This window comes from Phalacrocorax aristotelis, chromosome 6, assembly GCF_949628215.1.
Source record: "Phalacrocorax aristotelis chromosome 6, bGulAri2.1, whole genome shotgun sequence".
Classification (NCBI taxonomy): Eukaryota; Metazoa; Chordata; class Aves; order Suliformes; family Phalacrocoracidae; genus Phalacrocorax; species Phalacrocorax aristotelis.
In genome coordinates, this window is record NC_134281.1 from 32983704 (window position 1) to 33001540 (window position 17837).

General features: G+C 42.7%; 1 protein-coding gene across 4 annotated transcripts; it reads right to left on the bottom strand.

Annotated features, from left to right (window-relative positions):
* Nucleotides 1–1836: 1836 nt before the first annotated feature.
* DARS2 (aspartyl-tRNA synthetase 2, mitochondrial) lies at nt 1837–17817 on the bottom strand. Of its 4 annotated transcripts, XR_012661155.1 has the most exons (19): nt 17436–17672; nt 16324–16423; nt 14914–14980; nt 14527–14628; nt 13224–13319; nt 12606–12729; nt 11917–11963; nt 11071–11177; nt 10192–10261; nt 9416–9595; nt 8451–8558; nt 7140–7202; nt 6805–6957; nt 5732–5950; nt 5139–5249; nt 4844–4919; nt 3487–3713; nt 2599–2710; nt 1837–2418 (listed from the first exon to the last, which is right to left on the bottom strand). XR_012661155.1 is itself a non-coding variant. In XM_075096974.1 (18 exons), the coding sequence occupies exons 2-18, from the start codon at nt 17533–17535 to the stop codon at nt 3526–3528; spliced, it is 1911 nt and encodes a 636-aa protein (XP_074953075.1). In that variant the 5' UTR covers nt 17536–17540; nt 17739–17817; the 3' UTR covers nt 2792–3525. The 4 variants fall into 4 exon arrangements, 3 of the variants coding, with proteins under 3 accessions (XP_074953075.1, XP_074953076.1, XP_074953077.1); XM_075096974.1 differs by lacking the exons at nt 1837–2418; nt 2599–2710 and adding an exon at nt 17739–17817 and having other exon boundaries at nt 2792–3713; nt 17436–17540; XM_075096975.1 differs by lacking the exons at nt 1837–2418; nt 2599–2710 and adding an exon at nt 2792–3187.
* Nucleotides 17818–17837: the final 20 nt, after the last annotated feature.

The window sequence follows — 17837 nt, forward strand, 5'->3', positions numbered from 1 at the left end:
AATAATCCAGGTTTTGTTACTAATTCTACATGCAAACATACTGTAGCATGGGAGGCTGCTCCGTGCCGCGGAGCATTAGTCTCATTAGTACCTCCAACACAGCAAGGAGTCTGCGTTTACTAATTGCATTACTGCTTGCTCTTTGGACAAAAAGGAATAGTATAAAGGCACCCTCAAGGACTTCAGACTCTCATTAAGTTGATGAACATATTTAAACTGCTAGTTTGGCTCAGACCTGGAGATTGTGCTGCACGAGGAAGAGAAAAAACCCCAACCAACCCAAACTGTACAGCAATACAGATTCACCAACCTTTTCTTACACACCACACCTCTAATGAAAGATTACTTAAAGATTAACTTCACAGAGGAGTCCAGGGCTTTGCATCTTCTAGCACAGCTGACATAGCAACATTTCTCCACAGGTTTGTCTCATACAGGGAAAAGAGGGTAGAAGCAAAAAAGAGTCTGTGAAAACATGCAGTTTGTGGTTACGCTGCAGCTTATTTTCAGCGTATGTTTCTTGTGGACATGGGGCTGAAGTAGTGGGTTTTACATCTATTTTCAGGATCACAAGCCAGCAGCTTTTCTCCAGCAAACATGAGATATTGGTCTGCAATATGACCACCCCTTACTTCCATATATTTCTTTGTAATGTCTGTCTACTCTTGCTTCTACAAAATATGCAGCCAAGTACGCTAACTAGATTGTGGTTGAAATGCTCTATAAAAACCAAAATAATTAACGTCTTCTCTGTAGCAACATTCACACCACCACTGGCAGATTCACACACTTGTCTTGTAAGCCACGTTCATTCACAAATCCAAGCACAGATGGCTTGCATAAATTTGAGATACATCTTTTCCACTGACCTAATTGTGGCAGGACTGCAGCAGCTCAGATGACGCATTTTGTTGCAGGTTTTCACTGTAGCTAATCGTAGCTGTGTCACACACTTAAAACTGCAGTGAGTCCTTAATATAGCAGTGGGTAAACATCACTCACAGCAGCTTGCACAAGACAGAGGGATGTGTATGCCTTGGAGACAGCTTGATCACGTTTTAATAAGTGCTCTCAAGAAGAATGTTTCAGGCAGCCTTACATTTCTGCCTAAGCCTCTTAGAGCATCAGTTACCCTTTGAATGCTTGATGATAATCCTAATTTAAAGAACTGGGGCTCTTCAGATTAAGCAGCCTTTGCAAGCAGTTACTAACCAAATGATATGGTATCCCTTATTTCATAATTTTAAAAAATGTTCAGCACATCATGTTTACAGTTACTGTAAATAATAGTCTGGGGGAGTGAAGAACTTTTCAGAATAACTATTACTTTCTGTGATTCCGTGTCCTCAAAGAAGCCTCTGAGGCCTTAGGAACACAGATGACCCTCAAGCAAATTCCACACAAATCTTAATCTCACTACCCGTCAAGAAACTAAATAACAAAATAATCCAGCAGGCTCTTAAAAAGCAGTCTGAATATAATACATAGCCTTGTAGTGGCTGTTTTCCATATCACCACTTGCAGGTTAAGGGAACAAAAATATCTGGTGTAACTCTCACAAGGTGATCCTCCTCACTGCAAAAACAGCAACAACAACAAAAAATTAAAAGTGGTTTTTAACACGTATCTGCTCAGGGATCCAATTTACAGCTTAGCTTTGCTCGGAAAACTGATCTTCGCTCCATTACTGACAGCTTCTGCTCAGGGGAAAAAAATAAGTAAAACAAAGGTGAATTAATTTCAAGACAAGAATGAATATCTCATACACGGAAAAAATAAAGGAATTCAGTGTGTTTGGCTAGAATGAATGTGAATACAAATCCAGGATTGTGTTGCTTTTCTTTTTTTTTTTTAAATAGTATTTAATCATGCTCCAAGACTGACAATAACAATCATAACATATGAAAGGATTTAAGTTTTCTTTTAAGCACATAAATCCATCATTTTATAATCTGTCAAGTAGCAGCAAGTCAGCTCTACTGCCATTTGTCTATGGATAGTACTTAACAAACAAAAAAAAGTTAAGAAGAGCCACCTCACTGCTTCTTGTCAACAGGACGGTCCAGTATTTAAAAAAACAAGTGTGTACCACCATGTAATGTTATCCCACAACGTGGAGACTGAATCAGCCGGTAACCCTTGGAGCAGCCCAGAATCTGCAAGAATCTGCAGACTAGGATCTCCTGCAGAAGGCTGGAGTTCAGTATTAGCTCAGACAAGAATGGCAGTCTTCCTTCTGTCCTCATGCACTTCCTCTAGCAGATGCTCCCTGCTGTCCTTTTCAGCTGGGACACAGCAGTTCTCCCTTTTCTTCCTTTGCACCATCTTCCTAGCTTATTCAGGTAAGCTCTTCCTTCTTTTTTCCTCAGCTTCTTCACCTTCCTCCTTTCCTCCCACCGATTCGCTGCTTTCTCCAACCTAAACACAGAGTTAACACACCCACTGGAGTGCCTCAGCCAAGGGCTTGCTGTATACTACAGAGCAGAGCCAAGTGGCTTGGTCCGGTAGGATGCTGCCAGAGCCCATGCTCTACTCAGTAGTTGCTCCTGCACTGTGCCTGTTCTGGTATGGGCCAGGGATGAACAGACTGTTACTCACGAGGCACTTGCTGCTGCATTATTCACCACTGTAGAGACAAGTCTGCAGGACCAGGCAGAATTCACACGAGACTTGCAACCCTGCTATGCTGTCACAGATTTCTTGTCATCTCCTAGAGGGATCAGGGGTCATAAAGAAGAACTGGTAGCTCTTTCTTCTTGTAGAGAAAGCCCAAAACCAAGCTCAAGCACAATCACATTGCCAGATAAAGTTTATTTACCAACAAACTTCAGAGTTGGTGTGCTGAAAAGCAGCAGGACCACAGGCCCCAAAGACAGATCATCTGTTGACAAGTATTATGAGGGCAACTGTTATAAACAATAAAAACACTTCTCTCCCAGTCTTTGAAGAGAGAACACAGCTGAATATGAACTCCCTGTGGCAAGTTTTGGACAATCTTGTATCCTTCAATGTGAGACAAGGGGCTGGTTGCACGGAAGTTTTGCTGTGAAGTGTCCAGAGCTCTTGGCACAGCACAGCACTGCTCTATTGTAACAGTCCTCAGCTAACAGATTCAATGATCATCAGGAATACAGACCATCTGTCAGGGACACTGACACCATTTCCTCCAGATAGGAGGAGAAATACTCTGCAAGGAACATGGAAAAAGTGAGGAGTGAAAAAAATTACATCCCATCGTCACACCAGTATGACACCCCAAAGCCAACATCCACAATATCCTATGCTAAAATTATGTTCTTTTCTTTTGCTTTTCAACTTCTCCTTCCCATTACCAACCCAAAGATTAATGCCTATCACGGAGCCCTCGTTTCTATTTCCCATCAAATTCTGAAACTGCCCTAGTACAGTGGGGTTGTACTGCCCCCACCCTCCCATAACAGCTGATGTTTTCTGAAGTGAATTCTAGTATTTAGAAGCTGTAATCACCTCCGGTTAAACAGATCAGCTCACATCACTGGCTTTAAGTCAATTTTGCTTTGCCTCTTTCTCTGCAAGAGGCCAGGAAACCTGGATGTGATATGGCTCTAGTTCTTCTGGAGTGACATAGTCTGGAGCATTGCCCATCAGGTCCCGTCCCCTGAAGGATTTAGGAAAAGCAATGACATCTCTGATACTTGAAGCATCAACGATGAGAGAGATCAGCCTGTCAAGTCCTAGAAGCAGAAAACAAATTGGTGAACCAGTTGAGTTATGGCCCTATATTACTTTCTCCAATTCAGAAAAATCAGAAAGATGGAGTAGATAATATGGAGTATTATGTATATATGGATAACAACGAGTAGATAAATGAAGCTTGAAGAATAGAACTGAAGCAAGTAAGAGGAAAAAATCTCAGCCAGCAGCAGAGAAACAGACTTGCTAAAGAGCAGAAATGTCTAGCAAAATAAAGCTTTTCAATATTACAGAAAGTTCTGCAACACACTGAGAACTGCAAGACAGAGACAGTGCCTTTGCAAAGACGGCATAACAAAACCAGGGCAGCTAAGTGGCAGGAACACTGTCAGGGCTCTGCTTAAGCGCTCAAACAAAGCTCTGATCAACTAGTTCTGAAGGATTACAACTAGGAGGAATTCAAAAAGAATAAGAGCCTCTGGGTGATTGAATGGAGGGAAATCACACTGGAAGACCCCAGGTTAAAACACTACCTTTGTTTTTTGTAGGATTTTTTGTTTGTTTTGGCGGGGGGGGAGGGTGAGGGTGTTCTGCTTGTTTTTTTCTTTTTTAAAACCACGAACTCAGTAAGATTTAGGAAAAATACATAACATTATCTGAATTAGTGAGCAAAACAGATAAGGAAGAAGGAAAGTGAGACTGAAGCAGAGGGCGAGGTTGTGGCTGTGACCCAGGGCACAAAACAAAGTACCATGCTGTCCCAGGCCTCTGGGCACACAGTACATGGATCCTGTTCTGGCTGCACAGGAACTAGAATAAAGATGACCTAATCTTAATGAGGATGCTGTTTGTAGAAGAGCGTGTATGGATCATCCTCAGAGTCACCAAAACATGATTTGGTCCTTGTGTAAGAACTAAATCACACTGTGATGCCAGGGAGGAACACTGAAACATTCTGCACTTGGTGACAAAACCTCTGTTTCCTTCTACAAAGCAGCTACAGAGAAGGAAGCACTGTGTAAGCGCACACAGTGTTACCATGTTGATGGTGCCAAACAGCAGGAGGAGGCAAGGCTTTTGCTAACAAGCATGAGGCTTGTTCCTGGTATCTAACATACCAAAAGAAAGAGTCACAAGATGACAGCATCCTGGAGAGCTACAAAGCACTCACCTAAAGCAATTCCTCCATGAGGTGGAGCTCCAAACTCCAAAGCCTCCAGCAGATGGGAAAGCACCTCAGAATCTTCCTGCAAAATTACACAAGAAGTGTCATTAGACAAACATTGCTCTCCCTACCAGCAATTTAAGATGAAGGTATGATGAAGTAATTCATCACTCAGGGCTAGGAGTTACATATCTTTATCTGAGAAACACAAGAGTGTTTCCTTCAGAATTTGAAGTGGATAGTTAAATTAACTAGTCCTTTAAATCTCCAAAAGAATGTTAGAGACATCTGTAGGTGTTACCTTCAGCACTTTCTCCAGCACAAAACGCTGCTGTTCTGCGCTATGAATTCTGATGGAGCCACCTCCAACTTCACTGCCATTCAGCACAAGGTCATAGTGCTGGCTACGGACCTACAGAACGAAAATGAACAAGCACCACCACAAGGCTAGGGCACAGCTGCATTTAACACCAACCTGCATACAGACAGCAAAGACACTGGGAATGAAATCATTACATACTACAGCACTGCTCTATCAGTGGTACCTTGCATTTCAGGTACCAGTCCTATAAGAGGCATGGACTGCTGCTGACAGAGGTGAGAACAGTACAAATCCTTTTGCAAAGTTGATCGAAACCTGAAGCAACATGGGATGGGTCAGAAAATAAGACTCCTCCCCTTAAGCAACTGCCTCCTGTAAGTCCCTTTTGTCCGGGGCACACACGGATATTTGCTACTCAGAGTAATTTGGAAGCCATGTCTTCCAGATACATATAATATGCAGTCAGCTCCATGAAACAACATCCCTTTTACAGTAAAACAGATGCTACTTACCCAGCTTTCCAGGACACGCAACTGTAAGAGAGCCAGCATGGCAGACATGAAGTTAATTACCTTTGTGGGGTCAGAATAGAGGAGACTGGTATCTGAAGGATGAGGAGCTGTGAAAGGGTGATGAGCAGATTCCAATTCAGTGGGATTCCCTTCCTTGGGGAGGAAAAGCGGAAAATCCACCACCCACAGAAAGTGAAAAGTTGTTGGATCACGGAGTGCCAGCCCAGCCGCCTCAAGGAGGTCAGCACTCTCCAACCGTAGCCTTCCTAATGCAGAGCACTGCAGAAAAGAAGGGAGAGAATGAGACAGGGCAATTTTACTAACAGGGCAGTTGCTCAAACACTGACCAAGGAAAGTGTGTTTCATAAAGGTGGTATCAGAGACAGCATCAGTTATAATGTACTGTTGCCTTGAACACTTCTGCATTGCCTCATAAAAGATATCACTTTCCTGCTGAGGCAGCAACAGCTCCTGGGTTTGACAAAGAAAGGTAAGAAGCTGGAAAGCTCATTTTCTTCCAAATGTTCCATCCTCACAGAACTCTCCTCTCCTAGACTAACCTCAAGCTCTACAAAAATGGGGATTAGCTGCAGGAGTGCAGGTGAGATCTACACTTTGCAGACAGAGAAATGAAGGCACAGAAAAAATATGACAAAATTTGGGCTATCAAGCAAAGCATGACACTTTGTCATAAACCAATGCTTGGAAGGCAACGTCTGCTGGCAAGAACACAGAGAAGGGTAGGGACAGAATCTCCCATCACTGCTGCTAATAAGCAGTGGTGCTTCACTCATCAGCTGCTTATGGGAAACAAAATTACCTAGTTGACCTTGTTTTCCAGTCTCTGTTTGATACTTTGAAATTGAGAGAAAAGGAGGCACTGATTTGTTCCTTGTTTATATTCCAGCCTTCATTTCAGTTACAAGTTCTTCCCAGAATTTGACTGGACAAAATAAAAGCAATAGGTACATTTCAAGCATTATTTGCTGTTGCTATAGCTTCAGCTCCAGAGAAACACAGAATTATATTATGACCTATTTTAATAATAAGAAGAATTAGACTAAGGTCAGATAACATCAAAGGCATCATCAGCAACATTCAACTCACACAGCCACCCAAGAAATGCTTCCTACCACTTGCTTTTGTTCACCAGCTGCCAGCAGTGCCACATCGTCCACCTGCATGTTCAGCGTTTGGATAAGCTCTGACTGCTGTTTCTCACCAAGAAACTTTGTAAGCAGAGACTTCAAGTTTCTATCAGGCCTGCAGATAATTTCCACAATTTCCTAAAGAAATATGAGAGTATATTCAGTCCAGTGCTGCCCTCTCTTGTTGTGAAGCATCACATGCTCAGGCACTGACTCTCAGCTATTAAAAACTGGTCTTCTACCTTCCTCTGTCTGCAAGTGCCTTTATACACACTTTGTCATTCACCATTTCCAATGCCTCAGCAGTATTTCTGTCTCACCTGGTTAAACTGGGATTTTGCAGACTCCTTTAATGACTCCAAATCTTTATTTTTAAGATACCTCTGGTGAAAGAGCAAGAGAAGACGCATTAAACATCAGCAAAATATATAGAAAGCCTGACCAGGATTCAAATCTATTGACTGAGCTGTTTCCAAACTTCTCAAGTTCTTTTGTTTCCAGTACAAGTTCTTATGAGGGCTGTGGAACAGGGCAGGGCCCACAGCACTAGGCTGCAGCTGGGTGTCTTCTCCAAGGGCTCCTTTCAGGAAAGGGCCCCTCTAGGTTGTATGTCTGGCTGCAGTTTTTCTCCCTGATCACAGATCAGCTGTAGCTAGTCACCAGAGTTAGATTATGCCAACTAACTGCCTCCAGCATGCATGAACACGTTATAACACCACGCTGTTGATGGGGAAGATTTAACTCAATCTGGAGGAACAACAGAGAGAAACCTACAGGGCTTACTCTCACATGCAAAGAAATGCAGTAAATGAGGACCTGTGCCAAGATCTGCATTTTTTGAGCCTCTGAACATTAGAGTAGCTGAAAGAGCCCACTTTTGTTTTGCTCAAAGGCACATCTTAGTGCCCCCTTGTGGGAAGCTGGTAACATGTTTTGTGCCAAAATTAAAGGAATCCCAAGAGAAAACATGGTCAGAAAGTCCTATTCCCCAAATAAAACCCAGTGTTTCATGGATTTTTTTTTTCCTCCGTACTGCCCAAGCTGCAAAGATGACCATAGCCAGAATTAAATCTGCTTCCCTGCCAACATACATGGCCATGTCAATCTTCTACATCTGTGGTCAGCCTTGGATTCGGTCTGTGATAGTCTCATTATGAGAAATGATTTCTGCCCACAAATGCAGCAAAAGTAAACATGAGAAGGGCTTGTAACCACCTGACCTTTCTCTCACTAGTCCAGAACAGAGCTGTGCCATACATGGCTCTATTTCAATCACTTGCTGCATGGCCCAATTTATTATTGAGATGGACATCAGAAGCCATCCTTGACAAAAGCAAGCTGATATCCCAAGAGGCTTCTCTATCCTCAAAGGACCTTGCAGCTCTGTTTATTTCTGCCCCTTCCTGAGAACAATACATTCTTCCATTCTTCCTGTTGCCTGATCATCTCCATTCCCCTCTTCTAACACCACTCAGCCCAACCTGACGCCAATCACAACCAACCCCAAGTTCCCTGAAGGGCACTACTCCCCCAGTAATAGCAAAGAACATTTCCATACCAACGAAAGAATTCAAATTGGTATTTTATTTATTTCATATAAACCATAAGCAGCATGTAAAAGCATCACTTACCACTCCCTGAGGGATACATATGGCTTTGACAGTGCCGTGTGGGTAACTGAGTGCATTCTGCACAAACTGAATGTCTGATCTTCGTAAAAAGTCACTGATATCCACTATCTGAGAAAGAAAGTATCACAGGAAAAAGCAGTGGTGGTAGGAACATGAAGCAAAAAATCCTGCACCTGTGTCTTAATACCTGCAACACCATTCCCTGGGATACCATTTCTTTGTTTAGCGAAATCAAATAGTTCACAAAGAAATGAATGCGGTCAAGCTGGAAAAAGCAGAGAGGAGCTGAACGCTGCAGAAACAGAAATGCAAGACAGCCAGAAAAACCCAAAATTGGGTTTGAGCCAGGAAAACCCAAGGCTGAGATGGTGACATCCTGCCACAGCAGAGAGCACTGCATACTGAAAAAGAAACCTCCAAAATTAATTCTTGGGAAAATATAAGATGTTTCTAGCTTTTTGGCACTGTTCCTCTTAATACATTTGTCGATATTCTTATTTCATACTTTTGTACTCTTGTTTCATGTGCAAACAGTGTATGCCCACAACCGCAGTCAGTTATCCTGACAATATCTTCAGGCCATTAGAAGGCTGGAGAAGCCTGTCTCACAAAGCATGCTCACCAGGAGTATGCTCTGGAGTGCAATACACAAAAGAACTTAAAGTATCTGTGGATGCCTTATGGGCTTCGGTTCCTAAGACAGTCAAGACGCATTGCTTCCTAACACTATATTATCTTCAAAATAAAATTTTCTTAAAACATACGATTTCCCACAGCCAAGTAAACAAACCCTCCCTTCCCCAAAAGATGATTACCTGTACAAAAGCAGTGACAATGCAATAGACACCTTGGGTAAGTTACAGCTTTAAGAACCCCAGCCGACCACATATACATGATCCAAACAAACATTATTAAAACACTAACAGAAAGGAGAAGCTGCAAGTTTCTAAAGGGCAAACCCTCACCTTCATCCCAAAACGAGTGTCTGGTTTATCAGTCCCATAGTCAGCCAGTGCCTCCTCGTATGTCATGGAAGGGAAAGGAGTCGTAATGCAGCCTCTTTCCTCAGGCCAGGAATATTGCAGAAGGCCCTCTATCAATCTCTGGATCCCAGCTTGATCTACAAATGACATCTCTATATCTATCTTAAAAAAGAAAACAAGAGTGGGGATGCCATATTAGCTAAAAGTTTTGCCTTTGCACTGCTATTTGGAGAAGCTCTTGACTATAAGGCCAGCATAAAAAGAAACAATATACTACATTAAATCATAGCATGACTGCATTAGACTCAGGGTGTGCTTATGATCTCCCTACAGCCTGATGACTCAGGACACAATCTCCTCAGAACTAAATGAGGTAATGATGACAACAACAGAAGGAGAAGCCTTGAATGAACAAGGCTAACTCTGCCTGTGATCTCAACGCCGAGGAACGGGATGCCCAACCCAGCAGGACAGGAGGAACAGGAGGACATTGCATCATCAAGCACAATCCAAATGCGTCTGCAACACAATTCCCACATCTACTGCACCTGGGACTGTGCAGTCACCCCAGGACTATAACCACTCTGTGCATGCCCCATACTAACTTCAAAGGGCCAGATCTGTGAAACATGCAGCAAACAACACTGTACACTCCCCAAGCGGCACAAGAGCTAGCACAAACTAAGCCTTCAGAGGAGAAAACAGCTACGAGCTGTTTGGGGTGAGGAAGAGGGTAAAAGGCAGTGCAAGTTGGTTACCTGAGTAAACTCAGGCTGCCTGTCAGGCCGCGAACCTTCATCTCGGTAGCAGCGAGCAACTTGAAAGTACCTGCAATAGGACTTGTACTCAGATAACAATTCCAAGTACCCTAAATTAGATTGTGACTACAGAATTGACCATTAAAAAAAATAATAATCCGTTCTCTTTGCAGCAGATGATCATAGCCCTGGTTGTTCCCATCCCCTCAAAAGCATGACATTTTGAGCGGAAGCAACTGTATCAGCAGCTGTATCCACCTCCAACCATACCTCCAGAGGCATGTGGAGGCTACCAGGTGAGCTGTGTCCCAACAGGGGCACACGCAACCCCTTTTCCCACCTTCTACTCCAAATCTGGACTCAGTACTAAGGGCCACGCAAAATTCACTCACGGCCAAGACCTGTCCCGCAGTTCACTGCATGAACAACTGTCTCCCTCTCCTTCAATTCTATTTGGAGGAACAAGCCCAGTTAAAAGCTTTTACTCATGCACCATGACAACGTGCTTCCCTTGTCTCAGTCCTGCTCACCTGTCCCACCTCATCTATATTAGTTCTATAGGTTACCCTTGGAGAGGCTTTTATCACACACTATATTTTTTACTCTTCAGGCAGACTGTGCTCAGATCAGGTTTCCATTTAAAACAACAGTGAAGATTTCAACCTTCACACAGGATATGTTTCCTCTTACTGGGAGGCATTATTGCTGGGGTGGCAAAGGGCCTGGCCTAGTTGAAAAGTCCTAAGTATTTAAGGATCCCTCTTCAAAACACAACCCCCTTGGCAGCAAGTTTTCAGGGAAGTATCTAAAACCTCACAGGTCAAAGCAAGCAAACCCTGGACAGGACATGCAGAGAACAGGAATCCAAGAAACTCTTACCTGTCCAGGCCTCCAACCATGAGGAGCTGCTTGAACTGCTGAGGACTCTGTGGGAGAGAGTAGAACTTGCCCACTTCCCTCGAGGGCACAACGAATTCTTTTGCTCCCTAGTATCAGAAAGAAAAGCTTACATAGTTCAGCAAATAAGTGGCCTCAATTCCTGACAGAGAGCACAGACTAGAAGCACAAGAGGAAAGGACCTTTTTTCCCCATTATGAAATCCCACTTGTGAGGAAATGGCTGTACATTACACTTGAAAAAAAAAAAAAAAATCTGTTAACCAACTTGGTCCAAAATGTCCCAGAGGAGGATTCTCCTTCTTCTGCTCTAAGAGACTGATGCATAACAATACACCATCCAAGAAAAGGGTTTAAATGCAAGAACTCCACGTGTTAGCTGCATCAACAATTCCTGGGCTACAGCTCTCTTCTTTGTGATTATTTTTGAAATGAAAGGAACATAGACTTAGAAATTAAAATGACTTGAGCAGTGCCACTGCAGTAACCTACTAGTTAAGAGATAAATGCTGGAGAAACAGCACTTAGAGGAAGTTGTTTTTTTTTTATAATCTGGCTGTCCCAGGACAGCACTTGCAGTCAACATGCACTCTACAGGACGGAAGCTTTATTCATTTGAAGGTTCAAAATTAAGACACAAGGTATCACCTCTTCCCTTTCACTCCCTCTACTTTTAAAAGGATCCATGTATCATATCAGAAATTTGCACACGAGCTGTTACATAGTGAGGGAACAGCAAATAAGGCCGAATGGCAATTGACAATAATTCAACCATGAACTGCCTGTGCAATCGCAGGAAGCTAAAATGCATTGCTAACAGAATACATACCCCTGGGGTTCTTTTAAAGAGCGTTGGAGTTTCTACATCCACGAACCCTGAGGAACAAACACATGCTTCAGAGACAATATGCTGAGGGCAGGGAGAACGAGTGTGACACAAAGCAAGCTAGAGAAGGGTTAGTCAGCAAAATAGGTAATCTAGCACACCATGCAGCCTCTCCAAAATCTACAGATTTTGCTGCTTCTAAGAATAACTTCTGAAATGACAGATTTAAAGGCTCAGAGCTACCCTGATGTCCTGCCAGAACTGCTGATGACAGAGGACTCAATATAGGCTGAAAAACTGTTAATTCTCTGTCCATTTTGAACTAGGCTTTGCTTTTCCAAAAAGGACTTCCTCATTTTAAGATAAGCAAAAGCTCTATAAGAAATCCACCCCTTTGACATGCCTCAAGTTGGGTGACCAAAAGAGGGAAACTACCTGCAAAAGGCCTTTTCTCACTGGATATACCTCATTTGAAACAACTGGTTTGTAACACACTAAGAGATTTCAACATACTTTGTTCTTCAGGCCTGCCAACATTCCTCTAAAAACCCCAGTGCAAGCAGATGTCCTTACTAAGCAGGACCAGTTTGGAATAGCAAGTTGATGGGCAACCTCTCCCAGCAATAGGAAACAGAAGAAGGGAGGGCTAAAATGTTATTTGCTGCACGCTGTTCTTCAAGCACTTTTCTTACCATGGAGGTTACACAAGTATTCCCGCATCCTCATCACTATCTGTGATCTCAGCCGCAGGTTATGCTGCAACTGGAAGCTACGCAAGTCCAAGTAGCGATACTGCATCCGTAAGGCCTCTGATTTCTGGAGATAAGAGATAATTAGGACTAAGAGATAAAATTCAAATTGCATGTCCAATGAAGACTGTGTACTTACAGAGGAATAAAATCCTCTGGCTTACTAGCTACTTGTCCAGATAAGACTAAGCACCCTTGCCTTAAAACACAGCAGTGCACTGGCAGGTTTTGTTTCACACTCTCAAAAAATCTAGCATAGCCTGATTCCTTTCACTCTTCCCTTTACCATCTGTTCTTACAGTGATATTTGAAAACCCTGTGCACTGGAATCATTCAAGCCTTGTTTTCTGCTCATCTCTAATTAGAAATACATCCTCACAGCTAACAAGCAGCACCCCATTTTAAATATCACCCTTCCCCCACAGCAGAGCTGGGAAAACCAGATGAAGCTCTCAGATGTTTTGCCATCACCCTGGGCAAATTCCCAATTTATTGAAAAGCCACCACTTTGGTTAAAAAAAAAAAAAGAAAAAGAAAAAAAAGAAGAAAAAACATGGACACCTTGATAAAATCTTTGATTTCAAAAGGTAGCTTCTTGCAGGAGTTTAGGATCTCTGCAGTCTCTGCCTTCACTTCAATATCCCCTGTTGGCATTTTCTGGAGCAAAAAGGCAAGAAAAAAATCGATTCAAAACTTAGGAAAAACAATTGGACAAAGGTATTTCACAGATGGTTGGGGGAAATAAGAAACCCATGTGATTATCCAACCTGCCTTCAACACAGTATAACTCAGAGAACTTCTCTCAAGGACAGATTTCTCCTAGATTTCCCTTCTGTTCAGAAAAACATAAGTCACCTCACCAAAGATGGCATGCTCTATCCCAGTACCATACTGATCTCTACCAGAAATATAATTACTTCTCCTTTGCCTTCTCCTTGAAGGACGTGCTGAGCACAGTCAGGCACAGACCCTTCTAGGGCACATGCATTTGGACAAAATACTAGTTCCATTAGCTTCAATGAAACCACACAGTATACATTTCAGTGTGCATTAGCAGCATCACCATCAGTCCTTAGTACAAGTCAAAAAAGGCAACTTGTGAGGAATTTCTCAGAACTTCCAGTTCTGAACACCAGTTCTCAGAACTAGTTTTCTTTTTCTTGGATTCCAAGGCAGAACAGACAGCTTCCCCCACTTTGCACTGTGCCACATCAACGTTCATTTGATCCTACAGAACTCTGTTTACCAGGGGGAAGTATACACAACACTCCAACAAAATGCTAAATGATTAAAAGAAATAAAAGCATTGCCTGACGTCTGCATTCTTTATGGACATCTATAACTGGTCACAGCAAAAAGGTTATGGTCATAAATACACATTATTTTTTTAGGCCTGCCAGTGATGGGATCCGTACAACCCTGACAGATTAATCTATGGCTGATTACAATGAGAGCTGAGGAATGCATAACATTTAAACATTTTTCAACCTCTCTTTCCTATATAATGAGAAAAGCAAAATCTATTCTGAGTGAAAAATAAGTCATCACATGCTGTGGAACTTGTGATGACAATACTTATCTTCAAGAAAAAACAAATTCTCAGCCACACTTTGAAAGTCTGAAAAAACTAGCCATTATCCTTTCAAAGGGCTGAAGTACAATTTAATTCGTGGGTGTCTAATGTGCTTTCACGTTCTCCTAATTTACATGTCATAGCAGCTATTTCACCTCACGTTTTCTGAGGATAGTCTGCCACAAACCCAGAACCCATGGGAACGCTATGACACAAAACCCACCATAATTCTACTATCCAGTGCTCCTTTCCACAAGGAATAAAACCCTTGAGAGATCCCAACATCCTCACCGGATTCTCCTGCCCTGGGGGGCGAGGGGACACAATTCCAGTCACTCGCACAACAGACTCCATTGGGGCATCAGACAAGAGCTTCTTCACACGGGAATGTGCCTGCAAGATGACAACCTGTCACAGAAATTCAAAGAACAGGACAAACACACCATGCTCAAGCGCCTCATTTCTTAATGGCCCATTTGAATCTGGGATCACTCCTCATAAGCCAGAGGAAACAGCATTAATATTTCTGTTGCAGTGTCAGATCAGAGCTCTCATAATGTTTAAATCTACTTGTGAGTCAGAGCACTCAGTACTTCATTCTGCTCTCCATGTCTGCTGGACCCATGCTACCAAAGGAAAAATAAAAATATTAGAGACTCATATTTTGGTAGCACTTACCTCATCCTGTGGAATGATGATCTGGGTCAGTCCTTGGAAATCCCTCAAAACCAGAAACAGGCCTTGTCTGATCCATGAAAAACACAAAAGGAAAACCAGTTCTTTCAAGAATTCAGCAGCCTTCTGCTTTTTAAGCCAAGGACATGGCAACTAGCTACTTTCTGTACCTTTTGATTAACCTCAAAGGACTTCCAAGTAATGTATGCACAGATGATTTTCCCTCATCTGAATCTAATCTAAACAATTTGTTTCAGATTTTGCCCAGCCATTGACTAATAATGTGCAAATAACCAGGAGAGGCAGGATTTTACACCAACCCGTGTAGAGCAGGGATTCTGAACGCGAGCAATTTCCTGCTGGGAAACATTGTTCAGATAAACACATTTAGATGGGCAATAAAACTAAAGTTCACATGGATTAAAAAAAAATCCAAACACAAAATAAGGAGAATGCTGGTCCTATAAAAAGTTTCACATGAGCAATCCACACTCCTAGACCCAGAATCATAAAATTTGATCTCTTCAACTGCAGTAGAGGCTGCTACCATTGTACTTATTCCATCAAGAAGCTATCAAATGGAACACGCTCTGGGTGCCTCTAAAAGCAAGAGCACAACAATCTCATTGCAATAGTCTTGTTTCCTGGAACTCCACCTATAACTGTTCAAAGATGAGATGCTCAGGATCTCCAAAAAACCAAAAACAAACAAACAAACAAAATCCATGTAGACCATTCACTACAGAACAATGCTGGATAAAAACTAGGCTCTCTGGACTGTAAATGCAAAATGTGACTTTTGATAGAAATTAATTTCATCAAAGCCATTTTACATACCCAAGATCAGAGTATTTTGGAGCACTGTCCATGCTGTACGTAGACATGCTTTTCACCCTACATTTACAAGATGCACAACTCCATTAGGAGTGATTATATCATGCCACCTATAGCAAACTCTTGGAATTAACATTTCATCCTCTGCTTACTACCTTTTCTTAGTATTTACTTTTAAGCAAAGCTTGCATTTTTTAAAATAGCATCATTGGATGCTGTAGTTGAAAAGAAAAACACCATTGTTTGCTTAAAATTTAAGAACACTATATAAAAGAAATTGTTTGCTCGCAGCTGTTACAATTGCTATATATATGCTATTATTTGTGTTCTCTCCTATACAACAAGGGTGATAATATTTTAACTGCTTTACAGTATTGTAATGAGGATCAATTAACATCTGTATGAAACTCTGAAATTTTTAATACTGATCTGGCACGGTTCTCAGCTGTTTTACTCACTTCAGAAGTGACTACTGCAGGATATGAAAAGATAACTTGAAGCATAAAAAAAGTGTCTTAATCCAGGCATACATTGGATCTAGCAAATAAGCATCTCCATTTCACCTTGACTTGCATCTACCTTTGATACTGAATCCAGCCATACAGTGTGACCTCTTGTCCAACGTGAGCAGAACGTAGCTCTCCACAAGTATTGGTCCGAGTGACAAAGCTATTGAAGTCTTGAATAAAAATAGTAAATTATTTTGTGGCTTTTGCACACAGGCGAGACAAAATAGAGTTGTTCCCCCAACACCAACATAATTTATACATATACGAAGAAATTACTCCCTATATCCCCGATATGACTGCTGTAAGACATAAGAACATAAATATGACATGAAATTATCTAAACAAGTTCTTAAGAGGAATTATTTCTATGTGTCAGTCAAACTTTCATACAGAAATCCAAACACAGTCTTGCTGCAAACTGTTCCCCTGCAAATTTCAGGGGCAAGAGAAGGGAAAGCTGCAGATCAGTCCTGAGGCATGCTGACAATTCCACACTCAAATCTCGAAGACACAGCAGAAAGGTGGCTTGACAAGCCAAGACTGAAACATGCTGACAGCCACCAAGTGGGTGTACACTGAACAGTTTCCTGCCTGCAACTACTGGTAAAAGGCCTGAACCATGACTACAGAAGATTTTCCACAGACCCCAGTATGCCTGGCATCATGACTTAGTTATAAAAACAAATGCACTATTTACAGAAGGTGCTAGAGTTTCAGTTTGCAAGGAGAATTCTGAAGGATGCTATTACCTAGAATATATATATATGTGTGTGTGTGTATAATTGTATGAACTAGTCTCCCTTGCTGCCTTCAACAACCTGAAGGCTGTAGAGAAGAACGATTTTTTTCACGGTAGGCATTCAGCAACCCTCGCTGAATCGTGTGCTACAGAAGAAAGAGACGGAAAAAGGCAAAGTAAAAGCTCAGGGGAAAAAAAAAGGAAGTTAGACAAATTGGTTTTGATATACTTTGATTCACAATTCACTGTGAGATGCCAAAAGTCGAATAAAAACATGGTTTAGAGAAGGCGTGTAAAAAGACCGACCCACGGAAAGCAATTTATCGTGAGTATGCCTTTAGCTTCCTCTGCATACTACCCTGACGCGAGTCCTAGGGAGAAAAAACAACCCAAACTCAGAAGAGGCGGCGGCGGCGGGGACGAGACAAGCGCTTCCTTCTCACCTGGGGCGGCCGGTGGCGGGACCGCCCGGTGCAGAGCCCGCCCGCAGGCCGGCCGGGCCAGCGCTCCGGGCAGCAGCCCCAGCAGGCGGAGAAGGGCCATTTCACCTGACTCAGAAACGAGAGGGGTCAGTCACAGACCTGCGAGTCGTTAGAAATAAAGGCAGAGAAGGGAAAGCGCCGGCCGCCGAGCCTCAGCCTCTCCCTCACAGGGGCAGGGGCCTATATCTCCCGGAGGAGCCTGGGACACCAGCGGGAAGCAGAGCCCCCACAGCAGGGCCGGAAGCGGTGGGTTAGCTCGCTCACTTAGCCACCTCAACCCCGAGGAGGAGGAAGAGGACAATCCACTACCGCCTTCCTCCCGCTTCTGCCCGCCACAAAGATGGCGGCGGGGGGCGGCGCCCT